The following is a 26,381-nucleotide window of genomic DNA, read 5'->3' on the forward strand; positions in this document are numbered from 1 at the left end:
GTTTGATGTCTGATTTAAGTTGAATTTCATTCAGCAAAACACCAGGATGGGCCGAGCGGTTAAGGCGTTGGACTCAAGTTCCAATGGATGTAAATCCTCGTGGGTTCGAACCCCACTCCTGGTATTTTGGTTCTGTTTTCCCTAGAAACGTGGCCTGTGGTTATTGGTTTGACATCGATTTCGGGTCGAATTAAACGCTTACCGTGACCAGGATGGCCGAGTGGTTAAGGCGTTGGACTCAAGTTCCAATGGATGTAAATCCTCGTGGGTTCGAACCCCACTCCTGGTATTTACATTGATCGATTTAGCCCTTCATGGTTTGACGACTGATTTAAGTTGAATTTCTTTCAGCAAACCACCAGGGATGGGCCGAGCGGTTATGGCGTTGGACTCAAGTTCCAATGGATGTAAATCCTCGTGGGTTCAAGTCCCACTCCTGGTATTGTTGTTGTATGATGGATACATTTGGCCTCGAGCGGTTAAGGCGTTGGATCCTTCTCAAGTTCCAATGGATGTTAAATCCTCTTGTGGGTTCGAACCCCACTCCTGGTTTATTTTGGTTCAGGATGTTTTCCCAACGAGAAACGTGGCCTGTGGTTAGAAATTGGTTTGACATCGATTTCGGGTCGAATTAAAAGCTTACCGTGACCAGGATGGCCGAGTGGTTAAGGCGTTGGACTCAAGTTCCAATGGATGTAAATCCTCGTGGGTTCGAACCCCACTCCTGGTATTTACATTGATCGATTTAGCCTTCAGTTGATGGTTTGACGACTGATTTAAGTTGAATTTCTTTCAGCAAACCACCAGGATGGCCGAGCGGTTATGGCGTTGGACTCAAGTTCCAATGGATGTAAATCCTCGTGGGTTCGAGCCCCACTCCTGGTATTTTGGTTCTGTTTTCCCTAGAAACGTGGCCTGTGGTTATTGGTTTGACATCGATTTTGGGTCAAATTAAAAGCTTACCGTGACCAGGATGGCCGAGTGGTTAAGGCGTTGGCCTCAAGTTCCAATGGATGTAAATCCTCGTGGGTTCGAACCCCACTCCTGGTATTTACATTGATCGATTTAGCCTTCAGTTGATGGTTTGACGACTGATTTAAGTTGAATTTCTTTCAGCAAACCACCAGGATGGCCGAGCGGTTATGGCGTTGGACTCAAGTTCCAATGGATGTAAATCCTCGTGGGTTCGAGCCCCACTCCTGGTATTTTGGTTCTGTTTTCCCTAGAAACGTGGCCTGTGGTTATTGGTTTGACATCGATTTTGGGTCAAATTAAAAGCTTACCGTGACCAGGATGGCCGAGTGGTTAAGGCGTTGGCCTCAAGTTCCAATGGATGTAAATCCTCGTGGGTTCGAACCCCACTCCTGGTATTTACATTGATCGATTTAGCCTACAGTTGATGGTTTGACGACTGATTTAAGTTGAATTTCTTTCAGCAAACCACCAGGATGGCCGAGCGGTTAAGGCGTTGGACTTAAGTTCCAATGGATGTAAATCCTCGTGGGTTCGAACCCCACTCCTGGTATTTATTTGGATCGGTTTAGTGTTCTGGCGATGGTTTGATGTCTGATTTAAGTTGAATTTCTTTCAGCAAAACACCAGGATGGCCGAGCGGTTAAGGCGTTGGACTCAAGTTCCAATGGATGTAAATCCTCGTGGGTTCGAGCCCCACTCCTGGTATTTTGGTTCTGTTTTCCCTAGAAACGTGGCCTGTGGTTATTGGTTTGACATCGATTTTGGGTCAAATTAAAAGCTTACCGTGACCAGGATGGCCGAGTGGTTAAGGCGTTGGACTCAAGTTCCAATGGATGTAAATCCTCGTGGGTTCGAACCCCACTCCTGGTATTTATTTGGATCGGTTTAGTGTTCTGGCGATGGTTTGATGTCTGATTTAAGTTGAATTTCTTTCAGCAAAACACCAGGATGGCCGAGCGGTTAAGGCGTTGGACTTAAGTTCCAATGGATGTAAATCCTCGTGGGTTCGAACCCCACTCCTGGTATTTATTTGGATCGGTTTAGTGTTCTGGCGATGGTTTGATGTCTGATTTAAGTTGAATTTCTTTCAGCAAAACACCAGGATGGCCGAGCGGTTAAGGCGTTGGACTCAAGTTCCAATGGATGTAAATCCTCGTGGGTTCGAGCCCCACTCCTGGTATTTTGGTTCTGTTTTCCCTAGAAACGTGGCCTGTGGTTATTGGTTTGACATCGATTTTGGGTCAAATTAAAAGCTTACCGTGACCAGGATGGCCGAGTGGTTAAGGCGTTGGACTCAAGTTCCAATGGATGTAAATCCTCGTGGGTTCGAACCCCACTCCTGGTATTTACATTGATCGATTTAGCCTTCAGTTGATGGTTTGACGGCTGATTTAAGTTGAATTTCTTTCAGCAAACCACCAGGATGGCCGAGCGGTTAAGGCGTTGGACTCAAGTTCCAATGGATGTAAATCCTCGTGGGTTCAAGTCCCACTCCTGGTATTGTTGTTGTATGATGGATACATTTGGACTCAGGTTGTTGGTTTGAAAGGTTTATATCCTTGTTGGTTCGAACCCCACTTGTTTTATTTTGGTAATGTTTTAACGAGAAAGTAGGCCTGTGGTTTTTGGTTTTACATCCTTGTTGGGTTGAATTCAAAGTTTTCTGTGACCAGGATGGCCGAGCGGTTAAGGCGTTGGACTTAAGTTCCAATGGATGTAAATCCTCGTGGGTTCGAACCCCACTTCTGGTATTTTGGTTCTGTTTTAATGAGAAACGTGTCCTGTGGTTATTGGTTTGACATCGATTTCGGGTCGAATTAAAAGCTTACCGTGACCAGGATGGCCGAGTGGTTAAGGCTTTGGACTCAAGTTCCAATGGATGTAAATCCTCGTGGGTTCGAACCCCACTCCTGGTATTTACATTGATCGATTTAGCCTTCAGTTGATGGTTTGACGGCTGATTTAAGTTAAATTTCTTTCAGCAAACCACCAGGATGGCCGAGTGGTTAAGGCGTTGGACTCAAGTTCCAATGGATGTAAATCCTCGTGGGTTCGAACCCCACTCCTGGTATTTACATTGATCGATTTAGCCTTCAGTTGATGGTTTGACGGCTGATTTAAGTTGAATTTCTTTCAGCAAACCACCAGGATGGCCGAGCGGTTAAGGCAGGGGTGTCGAACTCCGGTCCTCGAGGGCCGCTGTCCTGCATGTTTTAGATGTTTCCCTGCTCCAACACACCTGATTCAATTAAAAGGGTTGTTATAACGACCATTCATTCGAATCAGGTGAGCTGGATCAGGGAAACATCTAAAACATGCAGGACAGCGGCCCTCGAGGACCGGAGCTCGACACCCCTGGGTTAAGGCGTTGGACTCAAGTTCCAATGGATGTAAATCCTCGTGGGTTCAAGTCCCACTCCTGGTATTGTTGTTGTATGATGGATACATTTGGACTCAGGTTGTTGGTTTGAAAGGTTTATATCCTTGTTGGTTCGAACCCCACTCGTTTTATTTTGGTAATGTTTTAACGAGAAAGTATGCCTGTGGTTATTGGTTTTACATCCTTGTTGGGTTGAATTCAAAGTTTTCTGTGACCAGGATGGCTGAGGGGTTAAGGCGTTGGACTTAAGTTCCAATGGATGTAAATCCTCGTGGGTTCGAACCCCACTCCTGGTATATTGGTTCTGTTTTCCCTAGAAACGTGGCCTGTGGTTATTGGTTTGACATCGATTTCGGGTCGAAATTAAAAGCTTACCGTGACCAGGATGGCCGAGTGGTTAAGGCGTTGGACTCAAGTTCCAATGGATGTAAATCCTCGTGTGTTCGAACCCCACTCCTGGTATTGTTGTTGTATGATGGATACATTTGGCCTCAGGTTGTTGGTTTGAAAGGTTTATATCCTTGTTGGTTCGAACCCCACTCGTTTTATTTTGGTAAGGTTTTAACGAGAAAGTAGGCCTGTGGTTATTGGTTTTACATCCTTGTTGGGTTGAATTCAAAGTTTTCTGTGACCAGGATGGCCGAGCGGTTAAGGCGTTGGACTTAAGTTCCAATGGATGTAAATCCTTGTGGGTTCGAACCCCACTCTTGGTATTTTGGTTCTGTTTTAATGAGAAACGTGTCCTGTGGTTATTGGTTTGACATCGATTTCGGGTCGAATTAAAAGCTTACCGTGACCAGGATGGCCGAGTGGTTAAGGCTTTGGACTCAAGTTCCAATGGATGTAAATCCTCGTGGGTTCGAACCCCACTCCTGGTATTTATTTGGATCGGTTTAGTGTTCTGGCGATGGTTTGATGTCTGATTTAGGTTGAATTTCTTTCAGCAAAACACCAGGATGGCCGAGCGGTTAAGGCGTTGGACTCAAGTTCCAATGGATGTAAATCCTCGTGGGTTCGAACCCCACTCCTGGTATCTTGGTTCTGTTTTCCCTAGAAACGTGGCCTGTGGTTATTGGTTTGACATCGATTTCGGGTCGAATTAAAAGCTTACCGTTACCAGGATGGCCGAGTGGTTAAGGCGTTGGACTCAAGTTCCAATGGATGTAAATCCTCGTGGGTTCGAACCCCACTTCGGGTATTTACATTGATCGATTTAGCCTTCAGTTGTTGGTTTGACGACTGATTTAAGTTGAATTTCTTTCAGCAAACCACCAGGATGGCCGAGCGGTTAAGGCGTTGGACTCAAGTTCCAATGGATGTAAATCCTCGTGGGTTCAAGTCCCACTCCTGGTGTTGTTGTTGTATGATGTATACATTTGGCCTCAGGTTGTTGGTTTGAAAGGTTTATATCCTTGTTGGTTCGAACCCCACTCGTTTTATTTTGGTAATGTTTTAACGAGAAAGTAGGCCTGTGGTTATTGGTTTTACATCCTTGTTGGGTTGAATTCAACGTTTTCTGTGACCAGGATGGCCGAGCGGTTAAGGCGCTGGACTTAAGTTCCAATGGATGTAAATCCTCGTGGGTTCGAACCCCACTCCTGGTATTTATTTGGATCGGTTTAGTGTTCTGGCGATGGTTTGATGTCTGATTTAAGTTGAATTTCTTTCACCAAAACACCAGGATGGCCGAGCGGTTAAGGCGTTGGACTCAAGTTCCAATGGATGTAAATCCTCGTGGGTTCGAACCCCACTCCTGGTATTTTGGTTCTGTTTTCCCTAGAAACGTGGCCTGTGGTTATTGGTTTGACATCGATTTCGGGTCGAAATTAAAAGCTTACCGTGACCAGGATGGCCGAGTGGTTAAGGCGTTGGACTCAAGTTCCAATGGATGTAAATCCTCGTGTGTTCGAACCCCACTCCTGGTAATGTTGTTGTATGATGGATACATTTGGCCTCAGGTTGTTGGTTTGAAAGGTTTATATCCTTGTTGGTTCGAACCCCACTCGTTTTATTTTGGTAAGGTTTTAACGAGAAAGTAGGCCTGTGGTTATTGGTTTTACATCCTTGTTGGGTTGAATTCAAAGTTTTCTGTGACCAGGATGGCCGAGCGGTTAAGGCGTTGGACTTAAGTTCCAATGGATGTAAATCCTCGTGGGTTCGAACCCCACTCCTGGTATTTTGGTTCTGTTTTAATGAGAAACGTGTCCTGTGGTTATTGGTTTGACATCGATTTCGGGTCGAATTAAAAGCTTACCGTGACCAGGATGGCCGAGTGGTTAAGGCTTTGGACTCAAGTTCCAATGGATGTAAATCCTCGTGGGTTCGAACCCCACTCCTGGTATTTATTTGGAGCGGTTTAGTGTTCTGGCGATGGTTTGATGTCTGATTTAGGTTGAATTTCTTTCAGCAAAACACCAGGATGGCCGAGCGGTTAAGGCGTTGGACTCAAGTTCCAATGGATGTAAATCCTCGTGGGTTCGAACCCCACTCCTGGTATTTTGGTTCTGTTTTCCCTAGAAACGTGGCCTGTGGTTATTGGTTTGACATCGATTTCGGGTCGAATTAAAAGCTTACCGTGACCAGGATGGCCGAGTGGTTAAGGCGTTGGACTCAAGTTCCAATGGATGTAAATCCTCGTGGGTTCGAACCCCACTCCGGGTATTTACATTGATCGATTTAGCCTTCAGTTGTTGGTTTGACGACTGATTTAAGTTGAATTTCTTTCAGCAAACCACCAGGATGGCCGAGCGGTTAAGGCGTTGGACTCAAGTTCCAATGGATGTAAATCCTCGTGGGTTCGAACCCCACTCCTGGTATTTACATTGATCGATTTAGCCTTCAGTTGATGGTTTGACGGCTGATTTAAGTTGAATTTCTTTCAGCAAACCACCAGGATGGCCGAGCGGTTAAGGCGTTGGACTCAAGTTCCAATGGATGTAAATCCTCGTGGGTTCAAGTCCCACTCCTGGTATTGTTGTTGTATGATGGATACATTTGGACTCAGGTTGTTGGTTTGAAAGGTTTATATCCTTGTTGGTTCGAACCCCACTTGTTTTATTTTGGTAATGTTTTAACGAGAAAGTAGGCCTGTGGTTATTGGTTTTACATCCTTGTTGGGTTGAATTCAGAGTTTTCTGTGACCAGGATGGCCGAGCGGTTAAGGCGTTGGACTTAAGTTCCAATGGATGTAAATCCTCGTGGGTTCGAACCCCACTCCTGGTATTTTGGTTCTGTTTTCCCTAGAAACGTGGCCTGTGGTTATTGGTTTGACATCGATTTCGGGTCGAATTAAAAGCTTACCGTGACCAGGATGGCCGAGGGATTATGGCGTTGGACTCAAGTTCCAATGGATGTAAATCCTCGTGGGTTCAAGTCCCACTCCTGGTATTGTTGTTGTATGATGTATACATTTGGCCTCAGGTTGTTGGTTTGAAAGGTTTATATCCTTGTTGGTTCGAACCCCACTCGTTTTATTTTGGTAATGTTTTAACGAGAAAGTAGGCCTGTGGTTATTGGTTTTACATCCTTGTTGGGTTGAATTCAAAGTTTTCTGTGACCAGGATGGCCGAGTGGTTAAGGCTTTGGACTCAAGTTCCAATGGATGTAAATCCTCGTGGGTTCGAACCCCACTCCTGGTATTTACATTGATCGATTTAGCCTTCAGTTGATGGTTTGACGACTGATTTAAGTTGAATTTCTTTCAGCAAACCACCAGGATGGCCGAGCGGTTATGGCGTTGGACTCAAGTTCCAATGGATGTAAATCCTCGTGGGTTCAAGTCCCACTCCTGGTATTGTTGTTGTATGATGTATACATTTGGCCTCAGGTTGTTGGTTTGAAAGGTTTATATCCTTGTTGGTTCGAACCCCACTCGTTTTATTTTGGTAATGTTTTAACGAGAAAGTAGGCCTGTGGTTATTGGTTTTACATCCTTGTTGGGTTGAATTCAAAGTTTTCTGTGACCAGGATGGCCGAGCGGTTAAGGCGTTGGACTTAAGTTCCAATGGATGTAAATCCTCGTGGGTTCGAACCCCACTCCTGGTATTTATTTGGATCGGTTTAGTGTTCTGGCGATGGTTTGATGTCTGATTTAAGTTGAATTTCTTTCATCAAAACATCAGGATGGCCGAGCGGTTAAGGCGTTGGACTCAAGTTCCAATGGATGTAAATCCTCGTGGGTTCGAACCCCACTCCTGGTATTTTGGTTCTGTTTTCCCTAGAAACGTGGCCTGTGGTTATTGGTTTGACATCGATTTCGGGTCGAATTAAAAGCTTACCGTGACCAGGATGGCCGAGTGGTTAAGGCGTTGGACTCAAGTTCCAATGGATGTAAATCCTCGTGGGTTCGAACCCCACTCCTGGTATTTACATTGATCGATTTAGCCTTCAGTTGATGGTTTGACGGCTGATTTAAGTTAAATTTCTTTCAGCAAACCACCAGGATGGCCGAGCGGTTAAGGCGTTGGACTCAAGTTCCAATGGATGTAAATCCTCGTGGGTTCGAACCCCACTCCTGGTATTTACATTGATCGATTTAGCCTTCAGTTGATGGTTTGACGGCTGATTTAAGTTAAATTTCTTTCAGCAAACCACCAGGATGGCCGAGCGGTTAAGGCGTTGGACTCAAGTTCCAATGGATGTAAATCCTCGTGGGTTCGAACCCCACTCCTGGTATTTACATTGATCGATTTAGCCTTCAGTTGATGGTTTGACGGCTGATTTAAGTTGAATTTCTTTCAGCAAACCACCAGGATGGCCGAGCGGTTAAGGCGTTGGACTCAAGTTCCAATGGATGTAAATCCTCGTGGGTTCAAGTCCCACTCCTGGTATTGTTGTTGTATGATGGATACATTTGGACTCAGGTTGTTGGTTTGAAAGGTTTATATCCTTGTTGGTTCGAACCCCACTTGTTTTATTTTGGTAATGTTTTAACGAGAAAGTAGGCCTGTGGTTATTGGTTTTACATCCTTGTTGGGTTGAATTCAAAGTTTTCTGTGACCAGGATGGCCGAGCGGTTAAGGCGTTGGACTTAAGTTCGAATGGATGTAAATCCTCGTGGGTTCGAACCCCACTCCTGGTATTTTGGTTCTGTTTTAATGAGAAACGTGTCCTGTGGTTATTGGTTTGACATCGATTTCGGGTCGAATTAAAAGCTTACCGTGACCAGGATGGCCGAGTGGTTAAGGCTTTGGACTCAAGTTCCAATGGATGTAAATCCTCGTGGGTTCGAACCCCACTCCTGGTATTTACATTGATCGATTTAGCCTTCAGTTGATGGTTTGACGGCTGATTTAAGTTAAATTTCTTTCAGCAAACCACCAGGATGGCCGAGTGGTTAAGGCGTTGGACTCAAGTTCCAATGGATGTAAATCCTCGTGGGTTCGAACCCCACTCCTGGTATTTACATTGATCGATTTAGCCTTCAGTTGATGGTTTGACGGCTGATTTAAGTTGAATTTCTTTCAGCAAACCACCAGGATGGCCGAGCGGTTAAGGCAGGGGTGTCGAACTCCGGTCCTCGAGGGCCGCTGTCCTGCATGTTTTAGATGTTTCCCTGCTCCAACACACCTGATTCAATTAAAAGGGTTGTTATAACGACCATTCATTCGAATCAGGTGAGCTGGATCAGGGAAACATCTAAAACATGCAGGACAGCGGCCCTCGAGGACCGGAGCTCGACACCCCTGGGTTAAGGCGTTGGACTCAAGTTCCAATGGATGTAAATCCTCGTGGGTTCAAGTCCCACTCCTGGTATTGTTGTTGTATGATGGATACATTTGGACTCAGGTTGTTGGTTTGAAAGGTTTATATCCTTGTTGGTTCGAACCCCACTCGTTTTATTTTGGTAATGTTTTAACGAGAAAGTATGCCTGTGGTTATTGGTTTTACATCCTTGTTGGGTTGAATTCAAAGTTTTCTGTGACCAGGATGGCTGAGGGGTTAAGGCGTTGGACTTAAGTTCCAATGGATGTAAATCCTCGTGGGTTCGAACCCCACTCCTGGTATTTATTTGGATCGGTTTAGTGTTCTGGCGATGGTTTGATGTCTGATTTAAGTTGAATTTCTTCAGCAAAACACCAGGATGGCCGAGCGGTTAAGGCGTTGGACTCAAGTTCCAATGGATGTAAATCCTCGTGGGTTCGAACCCCACTCCTGGTATTTTGGTTCTGTTTTCCCTAGAAACGTGGCCTGTGGTTATTGGTTTGACATCGATTTCGGGTCGAAATTAAAAGCTTACCGTGACCAGGATGGCCGAGTGGTTAAGGCGTTGGACTCAAGTTCCAATGGATGTAAATCCTCGTGTGTTCGAACCCCACTCCTGGTATTGTTGTTGTATGATGGATACATTTGGCCTCAGGTTGTTGGTTTGAAAGGTTTATATCCTTGTTGGTTCGAACCCCACTTGTTTTATTTTGGTAAGGTTTTAACGAGAAAGTAGGCCTGTGGTTATTGGTTTTACATCCTTGTTGGGTTGAATTCAAAGTTTTCTGTGACCAGGATGGCCGAGCGGTTAAGGCGTTGGACTTAAGTTCCAATGGATGTAAATCCTCGTGGGTTCGAACCCCACTCCTGGTATTTTGGTTCTGTTTTAATGAGAAACGTGTCCTGTGGTTATTGGTTTGACATCGATTTCGGGTCGAATTAAAAGCTTACCGTGACCAGGATGGCCGAGTGGTTAAGGCTTTGGACTCAAGTTCCAATGGATGTAAATCCTCGTGGGTTCGAACCCCACTCCTGGTATTTATTTGGATCGGTTTAGTGTTCTGGCGATGGTTTGATGTCTGATTTAGGTTGAATTTCTTTCAGCAAAACACCAGGATGGCCGAGCGGTTAAGGCGTTGGACTCAAGTTCCAATGGATGTAAATCCTCGTGGGTTCGAACCCCACTCCTGGTATTTTGGTTCTGTTTTCCCTAGAAACGTGGCCTGTGGTTATTGGTTTGACATCGATTTCGGGTCGAATTAAAAGCTTACCGTGACCAGGATGGCCGAGTGGTTAAGGCGTTGGACTCAAGTTCCAATGGATGTAAATCCTCGTGGGTTCGAACCCCACTCCGGGTATTTACATTGATCGATTTAGCCTTCAGTTGTTGGTTTGACGACTGATTTAAGTTGAATTTCTTTCAGCAAACCACCAGGATGGCCGAGCGGTTAAGGCGTTGGACTCAAGTTCCAATGGATGTAAATCCTCGTGGGTTCGAACCCCACTCCTGGTATTTACATTGATCGATTTAGCCTTCAGTTGATGGTTTGACGGCTGATTTAAGTTGAATTTCTTTCAGCAAACCACCAGGATGGCCGAGCGGTTAAGGCGTTGGACTCAAGTTCCAATGGATGTAAATCCTCGTGGGTTCAAGTCCCACTCCTGGTATTGTTGTTGTATGATGGATACATTTGGACTCAGGTTGTTGGTTTGAAAGGTTTATATCCTTGTTGGTTCGAACCCCACTTGTTTTATTTTGGTAATGTTTTAACGAGAAAGTAGGCCTGTGGTTATTGGTTTTACATCCTTTTTGGGTTGAATTCAGAGTTTTCTGTGACCAGGATGGCCGAGCGGTTAAGGCGTTGGACTTAAGTTCCAATGGATGTAAATCCTCGTGGGTTCGAACCCCACTCCTGGTATTTTGGTTCTGTTTTCCCTAGAAACGTGGCCTGTGGTTATTGGTTTGACATCGAATTCGGGTCGAATTAAAAGCTTACCGTGACCAGGATGGCCGAGGGGTTATGGCGTTGGACTCAAGTTCCAATGGATGTAAATCCTCGTGGGTTCAAGTCCCACTCCTGGTATTGTTGTTGTATGATGGATACATTTGGCCTCAGGTTGTTGGTTTGAAAGGTTTATATCCTTGTTGGTTCGAACCCCACTCGTTTTATTTTGGTAATGTTTTAACGAGAAAGTAGGCCTGTGGTTATTGGTTTTACATCCTTGTTGGGTTGAATTCAAAGTTTTCTGTGACCAGGATGGCCGAGTGGTTAAGGCTTTGGACTCAAGTTCCAATGGATGTAAATCCTCGTGGGTTCGAACCCCACTCCTGGTATTTACATTGATCGATTTAGCCTTCAGTTGATGGTTTGACGACTGATTTAAGTTGAATTTCTTTCAGCAAACCACCAGGATGGCCGAGCGGTTATGGCGTTGGACTCAAGTTCCAATGGATGTAAATCCTCGTGGGTTCAAGTCCCACTCCTGGTATTGTTGTTGTATGATGTATACATTTGGCCTCAGGTTGTTGGTTTGAAAGGTTTATATCCTTGTTGGTTCGAACCCCACTCGTTTTATTTTGGTAATGTTTTAACGAGAAAGTAGGCCTGTGGTTATTGGTTTTACATCCTTGTTGGGTTGAATTCAAAGTTTTCTGTGACCAGGATGGCCGAGCGGTTAAGGCGTTGGACTTAAGTTCCAATGGATGTAAATCCTCGTGGGTTCGAACCCCACTCCTGGTATTTATTTGGATCGGTTTAGTGTTCTGGCGATGGTTTGATGTCTGATTTAAGTTGAATTTCTTTCATCAAAACATCAGGATGGCCGAGCGGTTAAGGCGTTGGACTCAAGTTCCAATGGATGTAAATCCTCGTGGGTTCGAACCCCACTCCTGGTATTTTGGTTCTGTTTTCCCTAGAAACGTGGCCTGTGGTTATTGGTTTGACATCGATTTCGGGTCGAATTAAAAGCTTACCGTGACCAGGATGGCCGAGTGGTTAAGGCGTTGGACTCAAGTTCCAATGGATGTAAATCCTCGTGGGTTCGAACCCCACTCCTGGTATTTACATTGATCGATTTAGCCTTCAGTTGATGGTTTGACGGCTGATTTAAGTTAAATTTCTTTCAGCAAACCACCAGGATGGCCGAGCGGTTAAGGCGTTGGACTCAAGTTCCAATGGATGTAAATCCTCGTGGGTTCGAACCCCACTCCTGGTATTTACATTGATCGATTTAGCCTTCAGTTGATGGTTTGACGGCTGATTTAAGTTAAATTTCTTTCAGCAAACCACCAGGATGGCCGAGCGGTTAAGGCGTTGGACTCAAGTTCCAATGGATGTAAATCCTCGTGGGTTCGAACCCCACTCCTGGTATTTACATTGATCGATTTAGCCTTCAGTTGATGGTTTGACGGCTGATTTAAGTTGAATTTCTTTCAGCAAACCACCAGGATGGCCGAGCGGTTAAGGCGTTGGACTCAAGTTCCAATGGATGTAAATCCTCGTGGGTTCAAGTCCCACTCCTGGTATTGTTGTTGTATGATGGATACATTTGGACTCAGGTTGTTGGTTTGAAAGGTTTATATCCTTGTTGGTTCGAACCCCACTTGTTTTATTTTGGTAATGTTTTAACGAGAAAGTAGGCCTGTGGTTATTGGTTTTACATCCTTGTTGGGTTGAATTCAAAGTTTTCTGTGACCAGGATGGCCGAGCGGTTAAGGCGTTGGACTTAAGTTCCAATGGATGTAAATCCTCGTGGGTTCGAACCCCACTCCTGGTATTTTGGTTCTGTTTTAATGAGAAACGTGTCCTGTGGTTATTGGTTTGACATCGATTTCGGGTCGAATTAAAAGCTTACCGTGACCAGGATGGCCGAGTGGTTAAGGCTTTGGACTCAAGTTCCAATGGATGTAAATCCTCGTGGGTTCGAACCCCACTCCTGGTATTTACATTGATCGATTTAGCCTTCAGTTGATGGTTTGACGGCTGATTTAAGTTAAATTTCTTTCAGCAAACCACCAGGATGGCCGAGTGGTTAAGGCGTTGGACTCAAGTTCCAATGGATGTAAATCCTCGTGGGTTCGAACCCCACTCCTGGTATTTACATTGATCGATTTAGCCTTCAGTTGATGGTTTGACGGCTGATTTAAGTTGAATTTCTTTCAGCAAACCACCAGGATGGCCGAGCGGTTAAGGCAGGGGTGTCGAACTCCGGTCCTCGAGGGCCGCTGTCCTGCATGTTTTAGATGTTTCCCTGCTCCAACACACCTGATTCAATTAAAAGGGTTGTTATAACGACCATTCATTCGAATCAGGTGAGCTGGATCAGGGAAACATCTAAAACATGCAGGACAGCGGCCCTCGAGGACCGGAGCTCGACACCCCTGGGTTAAGGCGTTGGACTCAAGTTCCAATGGATGTAAATCCTCGTGGGTTCAAGTCCCACTCCTGGTATTGTTGTTGTATGATGGATACATTTGGACTCAGGTTGTTGGTTTGAAAGGTTTATATCCTTGTTGGTTCGAACCCCACTCGTTTTATTTTGGTAATGTTTTAACGAGAAAGTATGCCTGTGGTTATTGGTTTTACATCCTTGTTGGGTTGAATTCAAAGTTTTCTGTGACCAGGATGGCTGAGGGGTTAAGGCGTTGGACTTAAGTTCCAATGGATGTAAATCCTCGTGGGTTCGAACCCCACTCCTGGTATTTATTTGGATCGGTTTAGTGTTCTGGCGATGGTTTGATGTCTGATTTAAGTTGAATTTCTTTCAGCAAAACACCAGGATGGCCGAGCGGTTAAGGCGTTGGACTCAAGTTCCAATGGATGTAAATCCTCGTGGGTTCGAACCCCACTCCTGGTATTTTGGTTCTGTTTTCCCTAGAAACGTGGCCTGTGGTTATTGGTTTGACATCGATTTCGGGTCGAAATTAAAAGCTTACCGTGACCAGGATGGCCGAGTGGTTAAGGCGTTGGACTCAAGTTCCAATGGCTGTAAATCCTCGTGTGTTCGAACCCCACTCCTGGTATTGTTGTTGTATGATGGATACATTTGGCCTCAGGTTGTTGGTTTGAAAGGTTTATATCCTTGTTGGTTCGAACCCCACTTGTTTTATTTTGGTAAGGTTTTAACGAGAAAGTAGGCCTGTGGTTATTGGTTTTACATCCTTGTTGGGTTGAATTCAAAGTTTTCTGTGACCAGGATGGCCGAGCGGTTAAGGCGTTGGACTTAAGTTCCAATGGATGTAAATCCTCGTGGGTTCGAACCCCACTCCTGGTATTTTGGTTCTGTTTTAATGAGAAACGTGTCCTGTGGTTATTGGTTTGACATCGATTTCGGGTCGAATTAAAAGCTTACCGTGACCAGGATGGCCGAGTGGTTAAGGCTTTGGACTCAAGTTCCAATGGATGTAAATCCTCGTGGGTTCGAACCCCACTCCTGGTATTTATTTGGATCGGTTTAGTGTTCTGGCGATGGTTTGATGTCTGATTTAGGTTGAATTTCTTTCAGCAAAACACCAGGATGGCCGAGCGGTTAAGGCGTTGGACTCAAGTTCCAATGGATGTAAATCCTCGTGGGTTCGAACCCCACTCCTGGTATTTTGGTTCTGTTTTCCCTAGAAACGTGGCCTGTGGTTATTGGTTTGACATCGATTTCGGGTCGAATTAAAAGCTTACCGTGACCAGGATGGCCGAGTGGTTAAGGCGTTGGACTCAAGTTCCAATGGATGTAAATCCTCGTGGGTTCGAACCCCACTCCGGGTATTTACATTGATCGATTTAGCCTTCAGTTGTTGGTTTGACGACTGATTTAAGTTGAATTTCTTTCAGCAAACCACCAGGATGGCCGAGCGGTTAAGGCGTTGGACTCAAGTTCCAATGGATGTAAATCCTCGTGGGTTCGAACCCCACTCCTGGTATTTACATTGATCGATTTAGCCTTCAGTTGATGGTTTGACGGCTGATTTAAGTTGAATTTCTTTCAGCAAACCACCAGGATGGCCGAGCGGTTAAGGCGTTGGACTCAAGTTCCAATGGATGTAAATCCTCGTGGGTTCAAGTCCCACTCCTGGTATTGTTGTTGTATGATGGATACATTTGGACTCAGGTTGTTGGTTTGAAAGGTTTATATCCTTGTTGGTTCGAACCCCACTTGTTTTATTTTGGTAATGTTTTAACGAGAAAGTAGGCCTGTGGTTATTGGTTTTACATCCTTTTTGGGTTGAATTCAAAGTTTTCTGTGACCAGGATGGCCGAGCGGTTAAGGCGTTGGACTTAAGTTCCAATGGATGTAAATCCTCGTGGGTTCGAACCCCACTCCTGGTATTTTGGTTCTGTTTATATGAGAAACGTGTCCTGTGGTTATTGGTTTGACATCGATTTCGGGTCGAATTAAAAGCTTACCGTGACCAGGATGGCCGAGTGGTTAAGGCGTTGGACTCAAGTTCCAATGGATGTAAATCCTCGTGTGTTCGAACCCCACTCCTGGTATTGTTGTTGTATGATGGATACATTTGGCCTCAGGTTGTTGGTTTGAAAGGTTTATATCCTTGTTGGTTCGAACCCCACTCGTTTTATTTTGGTAAGGTTTTAACGAGAAAGTAGGCCTGTGGTTATTGGTTTTACATCCTTGTTGGGTTGAATTCAAAGTTTTCTGTGACCAGGATGGCCGAGCGGTTAAGGCGTTGGACTTAAGTTCCAATGGATGTAAATCCTCGTGGGTTCGAACCCCACTCCTGGTATTTTGGTTCTGTTTTAATGAGAAACGTGTCCTGTGGTTATTGGTTTGACATCGATTTCGGGTCGAATTAAAAGCTTACCGTGACCAGGATGGCCGAGTGGTTAAGGCTTTGGACTCAAGTTCCAATGGATGTAAATCCTCGTGGGTTCGAACCCCACTCCTGGTATTCACATTGATCGATTTAGCCTTCAGTTGATGGTTTGACGGCTGATTTAAGTTAAATTTCTTTTAGCAAACCACCAGGATGGCCGAGCGGTTAAGGCGTTGGACTCAAGTTCCAATGGATGTAAATCCTCGTGGGTTCGAACCCCACTCCTGGTATTTACATTGATCGATTTAGCCTTCAGTTGATGGTTTGACGGCTGATTTAAGTTGAATTTCTTTCAGCAAACCACCAGGATGGCCGAGCGGTTAAGGCGTTGGACTCAAGTTCCAATGGATGTAAATTCTCGTGGGTTCAAGTCCCACTCCTGGTATTGTTGTTGTATGATGGATACATTTGGCCTCAGGTTGTTGGTTTGAAAGGTTTATATCCTTGTTAGTTCGAACCCCACTCGTTTTATTTTGGTAATGTTTTAACGAGAAAGTCGGCCTGTGGTCATTGGTTTTACATCCTTGTTGGGTTGAATTCAAAGTTTTCTGTGACCAGGATGGCCGAGCGGTTAAGGCGTTGGACTTAAGTTCCAATGGATGTAAATCCTCGTGGGTTCGAACCCCACTCCTGGTATTTATTTGGATCGGTTTAGTGTTCTGGCGATGGTTTGACGACTGATTTAAGTTGAATTTCTTTCAGCAAACCACCAGGATGGCCGAGCGGTTAAGGCGTTGGACTCAAGTTCCAATGGATGTAAATCCTCGTGGGTTCGAACCCCACTCCTGGTATTTACATTGATCGATTTAGCCTTCAGTTGATGGTTTGACGGCTGATTTAAGTTGAATTTCTTTCAGCAAACCACCAGGATGGCCGAGCGGTTAAGGCGTTGGACTCAAGTTCCAATGGATGTAAATCCTCGTGGGTTCAAGTCCCACTCCTGGTATTGTTGTTGTATGATGGATACATTTGGACTCAGGTTGTTGGTTTGAAAGGTTTATATCCTTGTTGGTTCGAACCCCACTTGTTTTATTTTGGTAATGTTTTAACGAGAAAGTAGGCCTGTGGTTATTGGTTTTACATCCTTTTTGGGTTGAATTCAAAGTTTTCTGTGACCAGGATGGCCGAGCGGTTAAGGCGTTGGACTTAAGTTCCAATGGATGTAAATCCTCGTGGGTTCGAACCCCACTCCTGGTATTTTGGTTCTGTTTTAATGAGAAACGTGTCCTGTGGTTATTGGTTTGACATCGATTTCGGGTCGAATTAAAAGCTTACCGTGACCAGGATGGCCGAGTGGTTAAGGCGTTGGACTCAAGTTCCAATGGATGTAAATCCTCGTGTGTTCGAACCCCACTCCTGGTATTGTTGTTGTATGATGGATACATTTGGCCTCAGGTTGTTGGTTTGAAAGGTTTATATCCTTGTTGGTTCGAACCCCACTCGTTTTATTTTGGTAAGGTTTTAACGAGAAAGTAGGCCTGTGGTTATTGGTTTTACATCCTTGTTGGGTTGAATTCAAAGTTTTCTGTGACCAGGATGGCCGAGCGGTTAAGGCGTTGGACTTAAGTTCCAATGGATGTAAATCCTCGTGGGTTCGAACCCCACTCCTGGTATTTTGGTTCTGTTTTAATGAGAAACGTGTCCTGTGGTTATTGGTTTGACATCGATTTCGGGTCGAATTAAAAGCTTACCGTGACCAGGATGGCCGAGTGGTTAAGGCTTTGGACTCAAGTTCCAATGGATGTAAATCCTCGTGGGTTCGAACCCCACTCCTGGTATTCACATTGATCGATTTAGCCTTCAGTTGATGGTTTGACGGCTGATTTAAGTTAAATTTCTTTTAGCAAACCACCAGGATGGCCGAGCGGTTAAGGCGTTGGACTCAAGTTCCAATGGATGTAAATCCTCGTGGGTTCGAACCCCACTCCTGGTATTTACATTGATCGATTTAGCCTTCAGTTGATGGTTTGACGGCTGATTTAAGTTGAATTTCTTTCAGCAAACCACCAGGATGGCCGAGCGGTTAAGGCGTTGGACTCAAGTTCCAATGGATGTAAATTCTCGTGGGTTGAAGTCCCACTCCTGGTATTGTTGTTGTATGATGGATACATTTGGCCTCAGGTTGTTGGTTTGAAAGGTTTATATCCTTGTTAGTTCGAACCCCACTCGTTTTATTTTGGTAATGTTTTAACGAGAAAGTCGGCCTGTGGTCATTGGTTTTACATCCTTGTTGGGTTGAATTCAAAGTTTTCTGTGACCAGGATGGCCGAGCGGTTAAGGCGTTGGACTTAAGTTCCAATGGATGTAAATCCTCGTGGGTTCGAACCCCACTCCTGGTATTTATTTGGATCGGTTTAGTGTTCTGGCGATGGTTTGATGTCTGATTTAAGTTGAATTTCTTTCATCAAAACATCAGGATGGCCGAGCGGTTAAGGCGTTGGACTCAAGTTCTAATGGATGTAGATCTTCGTGGGTTCGAACCCCACTCCTGCTATTTACATTGATCGATTTAGCCTTCAGTTGATGGTTTGACGGGTGATTTAAGTTGAATTTCATTCAGCACATCATCTTGATGGCCGAGCGGTTAAGGCGTTGGACTCAAATTCTAATGGATGTAAATCCTCGTGCATTCAAGTCCCACTCCTGGTTTGTTGCTGTTGTATGATGGATACTTTTGGCTTCAGGTTGTAGGTTTTAAAGGTGTATATCCTTGTTGGTTTGAATGTTTAATGGGAAAGTAGGCCTGTGGTTATTGGTTTTAAATCCATGTTGGGTTGAATGTAAAGGTTTCCATGACCAGGATGGCCGAGTGGTTAAGGCGTTTGACTTAAGTTCCAATGGATGCAAATCCTTGTGGGTTCGAACCCCACTCCTGGTATTTTGGTGGTGTGTTAATGAAAAATTTCCCCCTTGGTTATTGGTTTTACATTACATTGGATGTAAATCCTTTTGGGTTCGAACACACACTAAGTAGAATTTCTTTCTTTCAATTAAATATTTGATATTATCTCAAGTGAATGTCTTAGATTTTTCATAATTTTAGAGTTTATAGGGTTTCCATTCTAAAAACATAGTACCTGTACTACTGGCTGTGAGGTGATGTCTTTCTTACTCCGTCTCTCTTTTTTTCTCCGTATTTTCTTGCTCTCTCTCTCACAGTTTTTGTGGTTTGGTTCTCTGAAACTGATAATATCCGTGAAGCTGTTTACTTCCTCCATTGTTTCATTAGATAGCAGTCATTATTATGAAATAGTTTGACACACTTTTGTGGACTGTAAAGACAGAAAAACTTAAATAAGCATGAGACCGACTCTTTTCCTCATCAGTTTTTTTTGTTTTTTGTCCACGGCCACTCTCGAGGATGAACATAGCCTGGTAAGAAGTTAAAGTCTGTTGCCATATGTAGAGTATATTTTAAGTAATGTACTGCTAGCTCCAGATTCAGTTGATAGATCACCATAAAGTTCAATAAAGTGAGCATATTTATTACTCGTTTCTTCTGGTCTGTTATCTGTATCTGTTCATCTATGTATCCACTTGTGCTGGAGTACAGAAGCAAATGAAGAAAAAAAATGTTTTAGACAATTACGTTTGATGGTGACTGTATATAACTGAATGTAATATAATAGATATATTTGAAATATAATTACTTGAAATATAATTTTCACCCATGTGTTTAGGCTAGGATGACACTATAGTACTTTTGTTGTTGTCCACTTTTGTTCATACATTTGTCTATTTGTTTTTCACAACAAAAACTAAAAATGTCCTTTTTTTCATTAAACACAGACCACAGTCATGATAGAAATGGAATTTGACTATCACCTCTTCGAGGATACCAACTACACAGACTTACCTCTGGATGAAAAGGTCTCCTCTGCCCCTTGTAGTCTGTTCGTACAGGGTTTAAGCAGTGTGGGCCTCATGATCACCTACATCACCGTCTCAGTGTTGAGTGTGATGGGAAACAGTGTGGTCATCTTTGTGATATGTTGCATGGAGAAGAGCAGGACTTCCACAGACATCTACCTGATGCATCTGGCGGTGGCCGACATCCTCTTTGCTCTCACTCTTCCCTTTTGGGCGGTGTATGTGTACTCCCAATGGATCTTTGGCACTTTCCTCTGCAAGCTCCTATCAGGACTGCAGGAGACATCCGTGTACGGAGGTGTCTTCCTACTGGCCTGCATTAGCGTTGATCGTTACCTTGCAATTGTGAAGGCCACCCGGGCTCTGCCACAACGGCGCCACATGGTGGGGCTGGTGTGTGGCTTGGTCTGGATGGCGTCTGCTCTGCTGTCGTTGCCTGTGGTACTTCAGAGGGAGGCCATGATGATAGAAGATCAACGAGACCAGATGCTCTGCTACGAAAACCTGACAGTTGAGAGTGGCGATCGCTGGCGCGTTAGTGTCCGCGTCCTGCGCCACACCCTGGGGTTCTTCGTCCCCCTCGGGGTAATGGTGGTCTGCTATGGGGGCACGGCCGGGACTCTGTTCCGAGCCCGAAACGGACAGAAACACAAGGCCATGCGCGTCATCATGGCAGTGGTTTTTGCTTTTGTGCTCTGCTGGCTTCCCTATAATGTCAGTGTATTGTTGGACACACTCATGAGAGGGCAATCTCTTGGTGGGGAGACCTGCAATCTATGGAACAGGGTGGAGTTTTCCTTGAATGTGACTCAAGTGATGGCCTTCATGCACTGTGCTTTGAACCCAGTCCTGTATGCTTTTGTGGGGCAAAAGTTCCGTAACCAGTTGCTGGTTGCTCTGCATAAGCATGGCATGCTCAGCCAGAAAGCAATGATTGCTTACAGAAGAGGTTCAGCCAACAGCTCTGGAAGCCTTAGATCCAGGAATACATTTGTTACTGTCTAGATGATCTCCCATGAGGACTGCTTCAATCAATCTATGTGTTTGGGTGTGAGAAAGTGTTTTAGATCACTTTTCTTTGATCACAGGGGCAGAACATGTCGTTAAACATGAAATGTAGTTTTTTTATGTTGAGTACTTGCTTTAATGTCTATTGATTCAATGCTAATATATTTTTACAAGCAATGTTTAGTTTGTGTGTTGTGTGCACAAGAAAGCTTAATTTGTTGTGTTTTTAATTGAAATATTGTGTAACTTTTTAACCCACAATATAAAACGGAACTACAATTTGTAACATTCTGCAGCTGGTGTTATGAAGGTTGTGTGGTTGACAGGCGATATGTTCAATCAAAACAGTAGTTTAGTCAGTAGACAAGCCTTACTGCAAAAACATGTATTGTGTTTATAACCCAGGAAGACCTGTCAATGTTTGTGGTAATTAAGATTTTTTTTTATCAAGGCCAATCTGCAAGCCTATGTTAAAAACGCGTAAATAACCTTCAACAATAACCTCTGTAGAGAATGTGTTTCCAAGAGAGGAAGTGTGATAATGATCTTTTTAGAAAACTGTCAAAACAGTTTCAGACTAAACTTGTGGTGCATTTGCATGTAACAACTAAATTAATAATTCCAATGCAAAAAGAGTTTACAGAACTATTTTTTTTTATTCAAATGTTTTCCGATTTTAGTAGTTTTAACAGTACTTTGTTCCTTACTGTCCCATTAAATATCAGACACATTAAGCCTAAATAGAAAGAATATGTTCCTTACTTGAACCATCTGACCATAAGAGTAAAATCTCATACAAGTTGTAAATTTGAACTTAAAGAAAACATAGAATTGTTGAGCCGTTTAACATTTAGTAAGCAATTTAGAATGTGTATTCATGCAATACACAATGTATATTTCTGCAACAGTAACTAGGCTTTTCAGTAAAAACAAATGTCTATGAATCACTGTCACCTGCTTTATTTTCTGGACTGGAGACACTTGTCACAGGCCTTCCTACCATGCTGACCTTCAGAGCTTTAGTTCCTATGTTGACACACGTCACTTATACCTCATACACACCAAGTTTCAAGTTCATCAGCCAGTGTATTCCTGCAGGTACACTGGATTTCTTTGGTCTTGCTCATTTTGACAATCCCTAGAATCCTGTCTGAACCTATAATAATAACCTACACCTAGGAGAAGTCCTAGCCTATATGAGCTGCAATACTACATCAGTTTACGAAAGCTTGTCATTCAGTGCTTTCAGTTTAGGCTTGCTTGCTTTCATGTGTAGGCTCAAACATGAATTGGTTAAGAATAGAGTAGAGAAGAGCAAGCCTCTTCTACCTTTTCACCAGAATGATCCATGTTATTACGTAATAAGAGGGTCAAATACAATTATTGTTCTTAGTTCCACCACAAGATGGGGTGCAGCCCTAACTCTCCACCCCACACTGAGCCTGGCTGCCAGAAACAGTGGAACCATCCAGAACAGCTTGACAGGTCTCTAAAGGAGGCCACAGAGAGCAAACAAGGGTCCTCATGTCAGCTCATCTTTGAGTTGACTGCATCTACGAGTGGAAAGCTGCCTGTTTCATGAGAAACAGGCAGAAGCTAAATTGTAGGCCTTTGGGTCACTTGCATAATCATTGTCTATGTGAAAAAGTCTTTAAGTTCAAAAGTGACATGTAAGAAAAGGAACTTATGGTCCCTAGAAAAATAATCGGAAAACAAAGTGAAGCTACTTATTAGGCCTGTGTTCAGTAAGTCTCTAACATGGTTCCCTAGCCACAGTAAATCTGGTGTTGCAAACACATTGCCTGGGTATAACAATACAGGAATACCTTACACTGGCATTTTAGGGATGATGGCGTGATGCCAGCATATGAGTGCTGTGGATGGAATCACTGTCACTCGCCACCTCGCCCTTAAACCCTGATTGGGAGGCTGTTGGCTCGGCTTCAGCGAGGGCAGATGTCTCTCCTGCCTTCCTGGTCCGGTCTGAAGCTCCTCTCATTACTCCATGACTCAGCCTGGTATGCTGCGGCAGGCAGGTGCTCTGCAAAGCTGAGCAGTCACTAAGGAGGGAATGGGAATGAGCTGGACCCAGAGACCCAGACAGAAAGCACTGTTCTTACTCACCTTCTTTTACTTGAGCTTACTACGACTTAATAAAGTGCTATGTAGGTGAACAGAGCGTACAGTACATTGTTTTCAGTATACATATTATATACTGAATCTAAATATACTTGGCTGCATATAATATATATATAATAAAGTTAAGGGACATGCAGTATGATAGCAACAGTATGAATGCAAAACAGCTCTTCAAAAACGTTTCTTTCAGCATTTGATCATGAAGGGGGAGCTGAAGAAACTTTTCAAAACCAGAAAATGTTGTAAACTATTTTACCAGTGTTCCTCAAACTGAGGTAGGAAACCACAGAAGCTGTAAACCGTGTGCCTAAATGTCACTTTTCTGAAAATCACCCTCCCATGCCTTTGAATGTCTCCTTGTCACATGAGCTTGACCCTTGACCCCAGCTCTGCCGCAGCTTAGTGCATTGAGACTCGCTGATCCCAAATGACCTTAGAGGACACAAATCTAGTCCGCCAAACTACTTTGACCTCAGGGCTGTTTGAACCTGAAGTCTAACTGCTGTCTGTGCTCATTGATCAAAGTAAAATTATATCCTTTCTGTTTGAAATAGGTGTGTATTCTCTGGAGTGATTATTAAATGTTGCTTTGGGTGGGTGTCAGAATGTGTGCTTTGGGTTGTGTTACGTGGTTTACTGCAACCAACCTAAACCAATCCTACCAATCAGCCTTTCGATAACATAAATAAAATAAAATGATACATTGTTCATCAGCATGGTGTAGGACCCTCCCACTACACACCTCACAATAGGGCTGGGGGCGTGGCCTTGCTCTCCAGACCCCTCCCTCAGGCCCCTCCCCCTGCACCCCTCACAATAGGGCTGGGGGCGTGGCCTTGCTCTCCAGACCCTTCCCTCAGGTCCCTCCCCCTGCACCCCTCACAATAGGGCTGGGGCGTGGCCATGCTCTCTAGACTCCTCCCTCAGGCCCCTCCCACTACACACCTCACAATAGGGCTGGGGGCGTGGCCATGCTCTCTAGACTCCTCCCTCAGGCCCCTCCCCCTGCACCCCTCACAGCACTGGACCCTGCTGCCTCAGGGGAGCCTGGAGCAGAGACGACAGAATTAGGATCCAAGGAAGTATTTTCCTTCCCTGCTGTCGGTGTGGCCTCATGGTTTCCTGTGAAAGGAACGGGTGTGTAGTTCAGGATTGTATGGGTTATTCTTTGTAGGCCTCAACGGTACTCTTCTTGTCCGATATCCTCAAGTCCATCATAAGATGTTCCTGAAACTGTTATAATATCACAGAAAGAATACACCTTTTCAGTTGAAGATGTTGGCACCATAATGAGTCTTTCCAATTCGGAGAGATCAAAACAAAACACTTCCTTCTCATATAATATTTGTTTAGCGATAACATGCAGGCTATAATAATATGAAAACAACCGTTCTACAGAAGTCACCAACTTTGGTTGGCATAGTAAGTATATAGAAATATTATTGTTGTAGGGAGCTGGAGGTGCTTATGGCTGGGATCTTGGGAATCGGTTCCTTGACTGTGAAAGAGAAACAGTGTGCAGTAGACATAGTAATGTTGAACACAGCCGGTTCTGTCATATGGATGCATTAACGAGAGTTTTTTTTTCTGCCTCTGTGGTCCTAGGACTGTGATCCTAGACTGGATGGAAAAATCTGACCTAAATTTGTGTTTTCGAGATCATAACGGAATTCAAAAAGAGAAGACTATCTGAACCCTGTTCATTTGTTTCCCCCAGCCGATTCATGACTTTTAGTCTGAATAAACTACGACTGTCTCTCTCAAACCCCTCCTTCTTTCTGAGAAATAAACCAAACCCATAACCACCTAAACATTTATCTGAGATTTTCTACTGCGTGGTGCCCTTGTGGAATCTAATAGGACTTTGTTGGAGAGACAGACTAGACCAGGGCAGGTAAACGCACAAAATTCTATCATTCTGAGCAGAGGAAGAGAGGAGTGATGTGGGGAAAGGAGAGGCTGTGAAGCTGGGTAGTGGGTCTAACTAAAACAACACCCTTTCTCTGCCCCATCTGGCTGTGCAAACGCTTCACACAGAGTGCGTCTATGGCCCATTGCACACGTGTCTCTCGGTCCTTTGTGGGCTCTGTGCCAAAGGCACCATGATCCCATAACCCTGGGGGACTGGACCTCCACATTCTGACATCATTTCCCTCACACCATCACCCATACCAGAACGTCTGAAGTCCAAACATATCTGACAACAGAAACACAGAGAAACACAACTTTTAATAGTTGGCCTACAAGTAAGTATAGCTCAATAATGCCTTTACGGTACAAGCTCTGGCGTAGTATGTTTGTCTGTTTTGGAGTTCATAGTTCGTTGACACATTTCCAGTTACAAGTATCGTTCATATTTAATTCATTGACCCTTTCAAGGCGTAAATACTTATCCTACAATGAAATAGTCAAAGAGGACTAGCTTTCTCATTTTGATGAATAGTGCACAGAAGCAGTAGGGTCAGAGAAGGGACACTTCAAACACAGTGAAGCAGGAATATAGGCCACATAAAGATTTAAAAGCAAGGAAGTTGTTATTCTTCTTCATTCCCTTATCACCCTATGCAACCAATCCACACCGACAAAGCAGGAACACTCCTCATAGTTCAGAGAGATTAAGTGAATGATTTTCGTCAGATAATAAATTATGTGCCATGAAAGCACCAGGGAGTGTATGTTCCTTTGTGATTAAGTTAAAGTCTTATCAGGAGTAACATAAGTCCTAAATGGTTGGGTAGTCGACTGGTGCCAAGTGCCATGTAGTGATAAAATAAAGAGGAGATCCATCTGACTGAAGGATCTGTTTTTAGAAACTTTCAGGTGCAGTTTCACATGATGATGTTACACTGACTTGGACATCGATTAAGTGTGCTAGTATTTCCCCCCATTATTCTGTCATTATATGAGTCATTACTGTTTACCGCAACTGTAGTAGTAGTTAGCTAACAGGTAGGTAGGCTACTTTATTTTCACCCCCGAAGATAAGGAAATGGCGTTTTTATGTATTGTTCTTAAAATAATCTGTAGGCTACTCATGAAACGTGCTGAAAAATACGGACTTAAACTATTATGGAGGATGTGTTAATAATTTAAGTAGGGCCTAATTGTAGTAGCCTATTTTTAATTACTTTGTAATATACATTTTTTCATCACTTCAAAGCCAGAGCACCCATACCTCACACCAGGTCTTTTTTTTTTTTTCATTCCAAAACCCAGCCTATTCTGCGCAGCGGGAAAGAAGTTAGTTCAAGGTGGGATCCTACATGAAGGTTTAGAGAGAAACGAGCTAACTTTCGTGATGGAATGGTCCAACCGGACATTTAGGAAATACGTTTCAAATACTTAAACATCTTTTTTCCAGTTATGTATTTCCTAGTCTGACTTTGCAAAACGTTTTTGCTCAGGTAGAGCGAGCAATTTTAGTTTCGTACGTGCGTTTGTGGATGATGCGACGTAACTTCCATGTATATTGGAAAATAT

At 44.0% G+C, this 26,381-nt stretch overlaps 1 protein-coding gene and 89 non-coding genes across 91 annotated transcripts in view; all 90 read left to right on the top strand.

Moving 5' to 3' along the window:
* Positions 1-21,670, top strand: part of cxcr2 (chemokine (C-X-C motif) receptor 2) — a 45,166-nt gene extending 23,496 nt beyond the window's left edge. The window contains exons 1-2 of one of the 2 annotated variants that reach the window (XM_047047868.1): positions 19,098-19,259; positions 19,674-21,670. In XM_047047868.1, coding sequence (XP_046903824.1) covers positions 19,185-19,259; positions 19,674-20,759 — 1,161 coding nt within the window. In that variant the 5' untranslated portion in view covers positions 19,098-19,184 and the 3' untranslated portion in view covers positions 20,760-21,670. Of the gene's footprint in view, positions 1-19,097; positions 19,260-19,673 lie in introns of those variants that run through there. The other variant, XM_047047869.1, reaches the window with a different exon arrangement.
* Positions 41-124, top strand: trnal-caa. Its single transcript has one exon. It is a non-coding gene; the product is annotated as a tRNA-Leu (tRNA).
* trnal-caa lies at positions 207-289 on the top strand. Its single transcript has one exon. It is a non-coding gene; the product is annotated as a tRNA-Leu (tRNA).
* Positions 648-730, top strand: trnal-caa. The gene has a single exon. It is a non-coding gene; the product is annotated as a tRNA-Leu (tRNA).
* Positions 803-885, top strand: trnal-caa. The gene has a single exon. It is a non-coding gene; the product is annotated as a tRNA-Leu (tRNA).
* Positions 968-1,050, top strand: trnal-caa. Its single transcript has one exon. It is a non-coding gene; the product is annotated as a tRNA-Leu (tRNA).
* On the top strand, positions 1,123-1,205 carry trnal-caa. The gene has a single exon. It is a non-coding gene; the product is annotated as a tRNA-Leu (tRNA).
* trnal-caa lies at positions 1,288-1,370 on the top strand. Its single transcript has one exon. It is a non-coding gene; the product is annotated as a tRNA-Leu (tRNA).
* trnal-uaa lies at positions 1,443-1,525 on the top strand. Its single transcript has one exon. It is a non-coding gene; the product is annotated as a tRNA-Leu (tRNA).
* Positions 1,598-1,680, top strand: trnal-caa. Its single transcript has one exon. It is a non-coding gene; the product is annotated as a tRNA-Leu (tRNA).
* Positions 1,763-1,845, top strand: trnal-caa. Its single transcript has one exon. It is a non-coding gene; the product is annotated as a tRNA-Leu (tRNA).
* trnal-uaa lies at positions 1,918-2,000 on the top strand. Its single transcript has one exon. It is a non-coding gene; the product is annotated as a tRNA-Leu (tRNA).
* Positions 2,073-2,155, top strand: trnal-caa. Its single transcript has one exon. It is a non-coding gene; the product is annotated as a tRNA-Leu (tRNA).
* On the top strand, positions 2,238-2,320 carry trnal-caa. The gene has a single exon. It is a non-coding gene; the product is annotated as a tRNA-Leu (tRNA).
* On the top strand, positions 2,393-2,475 carry trnal-caa. Its single transcript has one exon. It is a non-coding gene; the product is annotated as a tRNA-Leu (tRNA).
* trnal-uaa lies at positions 2,644-2,726 on the top strand. The gene has a single exon. It is a non-coding gene; the product is annotated as a tRNA-Leu (tRNA).
* trnal-caa lies at positions 2,809-2,891 on the top strand. Its single transcript has one exon. It is a non-coding gene; the product is annotated as a tRNA-Leu (tRNA).
* On the top strand, positions 2,964-3,046 carry trnal-caa. Its single transcript has one exon. It is a non-coding gene; the product is annotated as a tRNA-Leu (tRNA).
* trnal-uaa lies at positions 3,569-3,651 on the top strand. The gene has a single exon. It is a non-coding gene; the product is annotated as a tRNA-Leu (tRNA).
* trnal-caa lies at positions 3,735-3,817 on the top strand. Its single transcript has one exon. It is a non-coding gene; the product is annotated as a tRNA-Leu (tRNA).
* Positions 3,986-4,068, top strand: trnal-uaa. Its single transcript has one exon. It is a non-coding gene; the product is annotated as a tRNA-Leu (tRNA).
* trnal-caa lies at positions 4,151-4,233 on the top strand. The gene has a single exon. It is a non-coding gene; the product is annotated as a tRNA-Leu (tRNA).
* Positions 4,306-4,388, top strand: trnal-caa. The gene has a single exon. It is a non-coding gene; the product is annotated as a tRNA-Leu (tRNA).
* Positions 4,471-4,553, top strand: trnal-caa. Its single transcript has one exon. It is a non-coding gene; the product is annotated as a tRNA-Leu (tRNA).
* Positions 4,626-4,708, top strand: trnal-caa. The gene has a single exon. It is a non-coding gene; the product is annotated as a tRNA-Leu (tRNA).
* On the top strand, positions 4,877-4,959 carry trnal-uaa. Its single transcript has one exon. It is a non-coding gene; the product is annotated as a tRNA-Leu (tRNA).
* trnal-caa lies at positions 5,032-5,114 on the top strand. The gene has a single exon. It is a non-coding gene; the product is annotated as a tRNA-Leu (tRNA).
* Positions 5,198-5,280, top strand: trnal-caa. Its single transcript has one exon. It is a non-coding gene; the product is annotated as a tRNA-Leu (tRNA).
* Positions 5,449-5,531, top strand: trnal-uaa. The gene has a single exon. It is a non-coding gene; the product is annotated as a tRNA-Leu (tRNA).
* trnal-caa lies at positions 5,614-5,696 on the top strand. Its single transcript has one exon. It is a non-coding gene; the product is annotated as a tRNA-Leu (tRNA).
* Positions 5,769-5,851, top strand: trnal-caa. Its single transcript has one exon. It is a non-coding gene; the product is annotated as a tRNA-Leu (tRNA).
* trnal-caa lies at positions 5,934-6,016 on the top strand. Its single transcript has one exon. It is a non-coding gene; the product is annotated as a tRNA-Leu (tRNA).
* On the top strand, positions 6,089-6,171 carry trnal-caa. Its single transcript has one exon. It is a non-coding gene; the product is annotated as a tRNA-Leu (tRNA).
* On the top strand, positions 6,244-6,326 carry trnal-caa. Its single transcript has one exon. It is a non-coding gene; the product is annotated as a tRNA-Leu (tRNA).
* On the top strand, positions 6,495-6,577 carry trnal-uaa. Its single transcript has one exon. It is a non-coding gene; the product is annotated as a tRNA-Leu (tRNA).
* On the top strand, positions 6,911-6,993 carry trnal-caa. The gene has a single exon. It is a non-coding gene; the product is annotated as a tRNA-Leu (tRNA).
* On the top strand, positions 7,066-7,148 carry trnal-caa. The gene has a single exon. It is a non-coding gene; the product is annotated as a tRNA-Leu (tRNA).
* trnal-uaa lies at positions 7,317-7,399 on the top strand. The gene has a single exon. It is a non-coding gene; the product is annotated as a tRNA-Leu (tRNA).
* On the top strand, positions 7,472-7,554 carry trnal-caa. Its single transcript has one exon. It is a non-coding gene; the product is annotated as a tRNA-Leu (tRNA).
* trnal-caa lies at positions 7,637-7,719 on the top strand. Its single transcript has one exon. It is a non-coding gene; the product is annotated as a tRNA-Leu (tRNA).
* On the top strand, positions 7,792-7,874 carry trnal-caa. Its single transcript has one exon. It is a non-coding gene; the product is annotated as a tRNA-Leu (tRNA).
* On the top strand, positions 7,947-8,029 carry trnal-caa. Its single transcript has one exon. It is a non-coding gene; the product is annotated as a tRNA-Leu (tRNA).
* trnal-caa lies at positions 8,102-8,184 on the top strand. The gene has a single exon. It is a non-coding gene; the product is annotated as a tRNA-Leu (tRNA).
* trnal-uaa lies at positions 8,353-8,435 on the top strand. The gene has a single exon. It is a non-coding gene; the product is annotated as a tRNA-Leu (tRNA).
* Positions 8,518-8,600, top strand: trnal-caa. The gene has a single exon. It is a non-coding gene; the product is annotated as a tRNA-Leu (tRNA).
* Positions 8,673-8,755, top strand: trnal-caa. Its single transcript has one exon. It is a non-coding gene; the product is annotated as a tRNA-Leu (tRNA).
* Positions 9,278-9,360, top strand: trnal-uaa. The gene has a single exon. It is a non-coding gene; the product is annotated as a tRNA-Leu (tRNA).
* Positions 9,432-9,514, top strand: trnal-caa. Its single transcript has one exon. It is a non-coding gene; the product is annotated as a tRNA-Leu (tRNA).
* On the top strand, positions 9,598-9,680 carry trnal-caa. The gene has a single exon. It is a non-coding gene; the product is annotated as a tRNA-Leu (tRNA).
* trnal-uaa lies at positions 9,849-9,931 on the top strand. Its single transcript has one exon. It is a non-coding gene; the product is annotated as a tRNA-Leu (tRNA).
* trnal-caa lies at positions 10,014-10,096 on the top strand. Its single transcript has one exon. It is a non-coding gene; the product is annotated as a tRNA-Leu (tRNA).
* Positions 10,169-10,251, top strand: trnal-caa. The gene has a single exon. It is a non-coding gene; the product is annotated as a tRNA-Leu (tRNA).
* trnal-caa lies at positions 10,334-10,416 on the top strand. Its single transcript has one exon. It is a non-coding gene; the product is annotated as a tRNA-Leu (tRNA).
* Positions 10,489-10,571, top strand: trnal-caa. The gene has a single exon. It is a non-coding gene; the product is annotated as a tRNA-Leu (tRNA).
* Positions 10,644-10,726, top strand: trnal-caa. Its single transcript has one exon. It is a non-coding gene; the product is annotated as a tRNA-Leu (tRNA).
* On the top strand, positions 10,895-10,977 carry trnal-uaa. The gene has a single exon. It is a non-coding gene; the product is annotated as a tRNA-Leu (tRNA).
* Positions 11,311-11,393, top strand: trnal-caa. The gene has a single exon. It is a non-coding gene; the product is annotated as a tRNA-Leu (tRNA).
* On the top strand, positions 11,466-11,548 carry trnal-caa. Its single transcript has one exon. It is a non-coding gene; the product is annotated as a tRNA-Leu (tRNA).
* On the top strand, positions 11,717-11,799 carry trnal-uaa. The gene has a single exon. It is a non-coding gene; the product is annotated as a tRNA-Leu (tRNA).
* Positions 11,872-11,954, top strand: trnal-caa. The gene has a single exon. It is a non-coding gene; the product is annotated as a tRNA-Leu (tRNA).
* On the top strand, positions 12,037-12,119 carry trnal-caa. The gene has a single exon. It is a non-coding gene; the product is annotated as a tRNA-Leu (tRNA).
* Positions 12,192-12,274, top strand: trnal-caa. Its single transcript has one exon. It is a non-coding gene; the product is annotated as a tRNA-Leu (tRNA).
* On the top strand, positions 12,347-12,429 carry trnal-caa. The gene has a single exon. It is a non-coding gene; the product is annotated as a tRNA-Leu (tRNA).
* On the top strand, positions 12,502-12,584 carry trnal-caa. The gene has a single exon. It is a non-coding gene; the product is annotated as a tRNA-Leu (tRNA).
* trnal-uaa lies at positions 12,753-12,835 on the top strand. Its single transcript has one exon. It is a non-coding gene; the product is annotated as a tRNA-Leu (tRNA).
* trnal-caa lies at positions 12,918-13,000 on the top strand. The gene has a single exon. It is a non-coding gene; the product is annotated as a tRNA-Leu (tRNA).
* trnal-caa lies at positions 13,073-13,155 on the top strand. Its single transcript has one exon. It is a non-coding gene; the product is annotated as a tRNA-Leu (tRNA).
* On the top strand, positions 13,678-13,760 carry trnal-uaa. The gene has a single exon. It is a non-coding gene; the product is annotated as a tRNA-Leu (tRNA).
* On the top strand, positions 13,833-13,915 carry trnal-caa. Its single transcript has one exon. It is a non-coding gene; the product is annotated as a tRNA-Leu (tRNA).
* Positions 14,250-14,332, top strand: trnal-uaa. Its single transcript has one exon. It is a non-coding gene; the product is annotated as a tRNA-Leu (tRNA).
* trnal-caa lies at positions 14,415-14,497 on the top strand. Its single transcript has one exon. It is a non-coding gene; the product is annotated as a tRNA-Leu (tRNA).
* trnal-caa lies at positions 14,570-14,652 on the top strand. Its single transcript has one exon. It is a non-coding gene; the product is annotated as a tRNA-Leu (tRNA).
* On the top strand, positions 14,735-14,817 carry trnal-caa. The gene has a single exon. It is a non-coding gene; the product is annotated as a tRNA-Leu (tRNA).
* On the top strand, positions 14,890-14,972 carry trnal-caa. The gene has a single exon. It is a non-coding gene; the product is annotated as a tRNA-Leu (tRNA).
* trnal-caa lies at positions 15,045-15,127 on the top strand. The gene has a single exon. It is a non-coding gene; the product is annotated as a tRNA-Leu (tRNA).
* On the top strand, positions 15,296-15,378 carry trnal-uaa. Its single transcript has one exon. It is a non-coding gene; the product is annotated as a tRNA-Leu (tRNA).
* trnal-caa lies at positions 15,461-15,543 on the top strand. Its single transcript has one exon. It is a non-coding gene; the product is annotated as a tRNA-Leu (tRNA).
* On the top strand, positions 15,712-15,794 carry trnal-uaa. Its single transcript has one exon. It is a non-coding gene; the product is annotated as a tRNA-Leu (tRNA).
* On the top strand, positions 15,877-15,959 carry trnal-caa. Its single transcript has one exon. It is a non-coding gene; the product is annotated as a tRNA-Leu (tRNA).
* Positions 16,032-16,114, top strand: trnal-caa. The gene has a single exon. It is a non-coding gene; the product is annotated as a tRNA-Leu (tRNA).
* trnal-uaa lies at positions 16,438-16,520 on the top strand. Its single transcript has one exon. It is a non-coding gene; the product is annotated as a tRNA-Leu (tRNA).
* On the top strand, positions 16,593-16,675 carry trnal-caa. Its single transcript has one exon. It is a non-coding gene; the product is annotated as a tRNA-Leu (tRNA).
* On the top strand, positions 16,748-16,830 carry trnal-caa. The gene has a single exon. It is a non-coding gene; the product is annotated as a tRNA-Leu (tRNA).
* On the top strand, positions 16,999-17,081 carry trnal-uaa. The gene has a single exon. It is a non-coding gene; the product is annotated as a tRNA-Leu (tRNA).
* On the top strand, positions 17,164-17,246 carry trnal-caa. The gene has a single exon. It is a non-coding gene; the product is annotated as a tRNA-Leu (tRNA).
* Positions 17,415-17,497, top strand: trnal-uaa. Its single transcript has one exon. It is a non-coding gene; the product is annotated as a tRNA-Leu (tRNA).
* trnal-caa lies at positions 17,580-17,662 on the top strand. The gene has a single exon. It is a non-coding gene; the product is annotated as a tRNA-Leu (tRNA).
* On the top strand, positions 17,735-17,817 carry trnal-caa. Its single transcript has one exon. It is a non-coding gene; the product is annotated as a tRNA-Leu (tRNA).
* On the top strand, positions 18,141-18,223 carry trnal-uaa. Its single transcript has one exon. It is a non-coding gene; the product is annotated as a tRNA-Leu (tRNA).
* trnal-uaa lies at positions 18,680-18,762 on the top strand. The gene has a single exon. It is a non-coding gene; the product is annotated as a tRNA-Leu (tRNA).
* Positions 21,671-26,381: the final 4,711 nt, after the last annotated feature.

Source organism: Hypomesus transpacificus, chromosome 23, assembly GCF_021917145.1.
Source record: "Hypomesus transpacificus isolate Combined female chromosome 23, fHypTra1, whole genome shotgun sequence".
NCBI classification, from domain to species: domain Eukaryota; kingdom Metazoa; phylum Chordata; class Actinopteri; order Osmeriformes; family Osmeridae; genus Hypomesus; species Hypomesus transpacificus.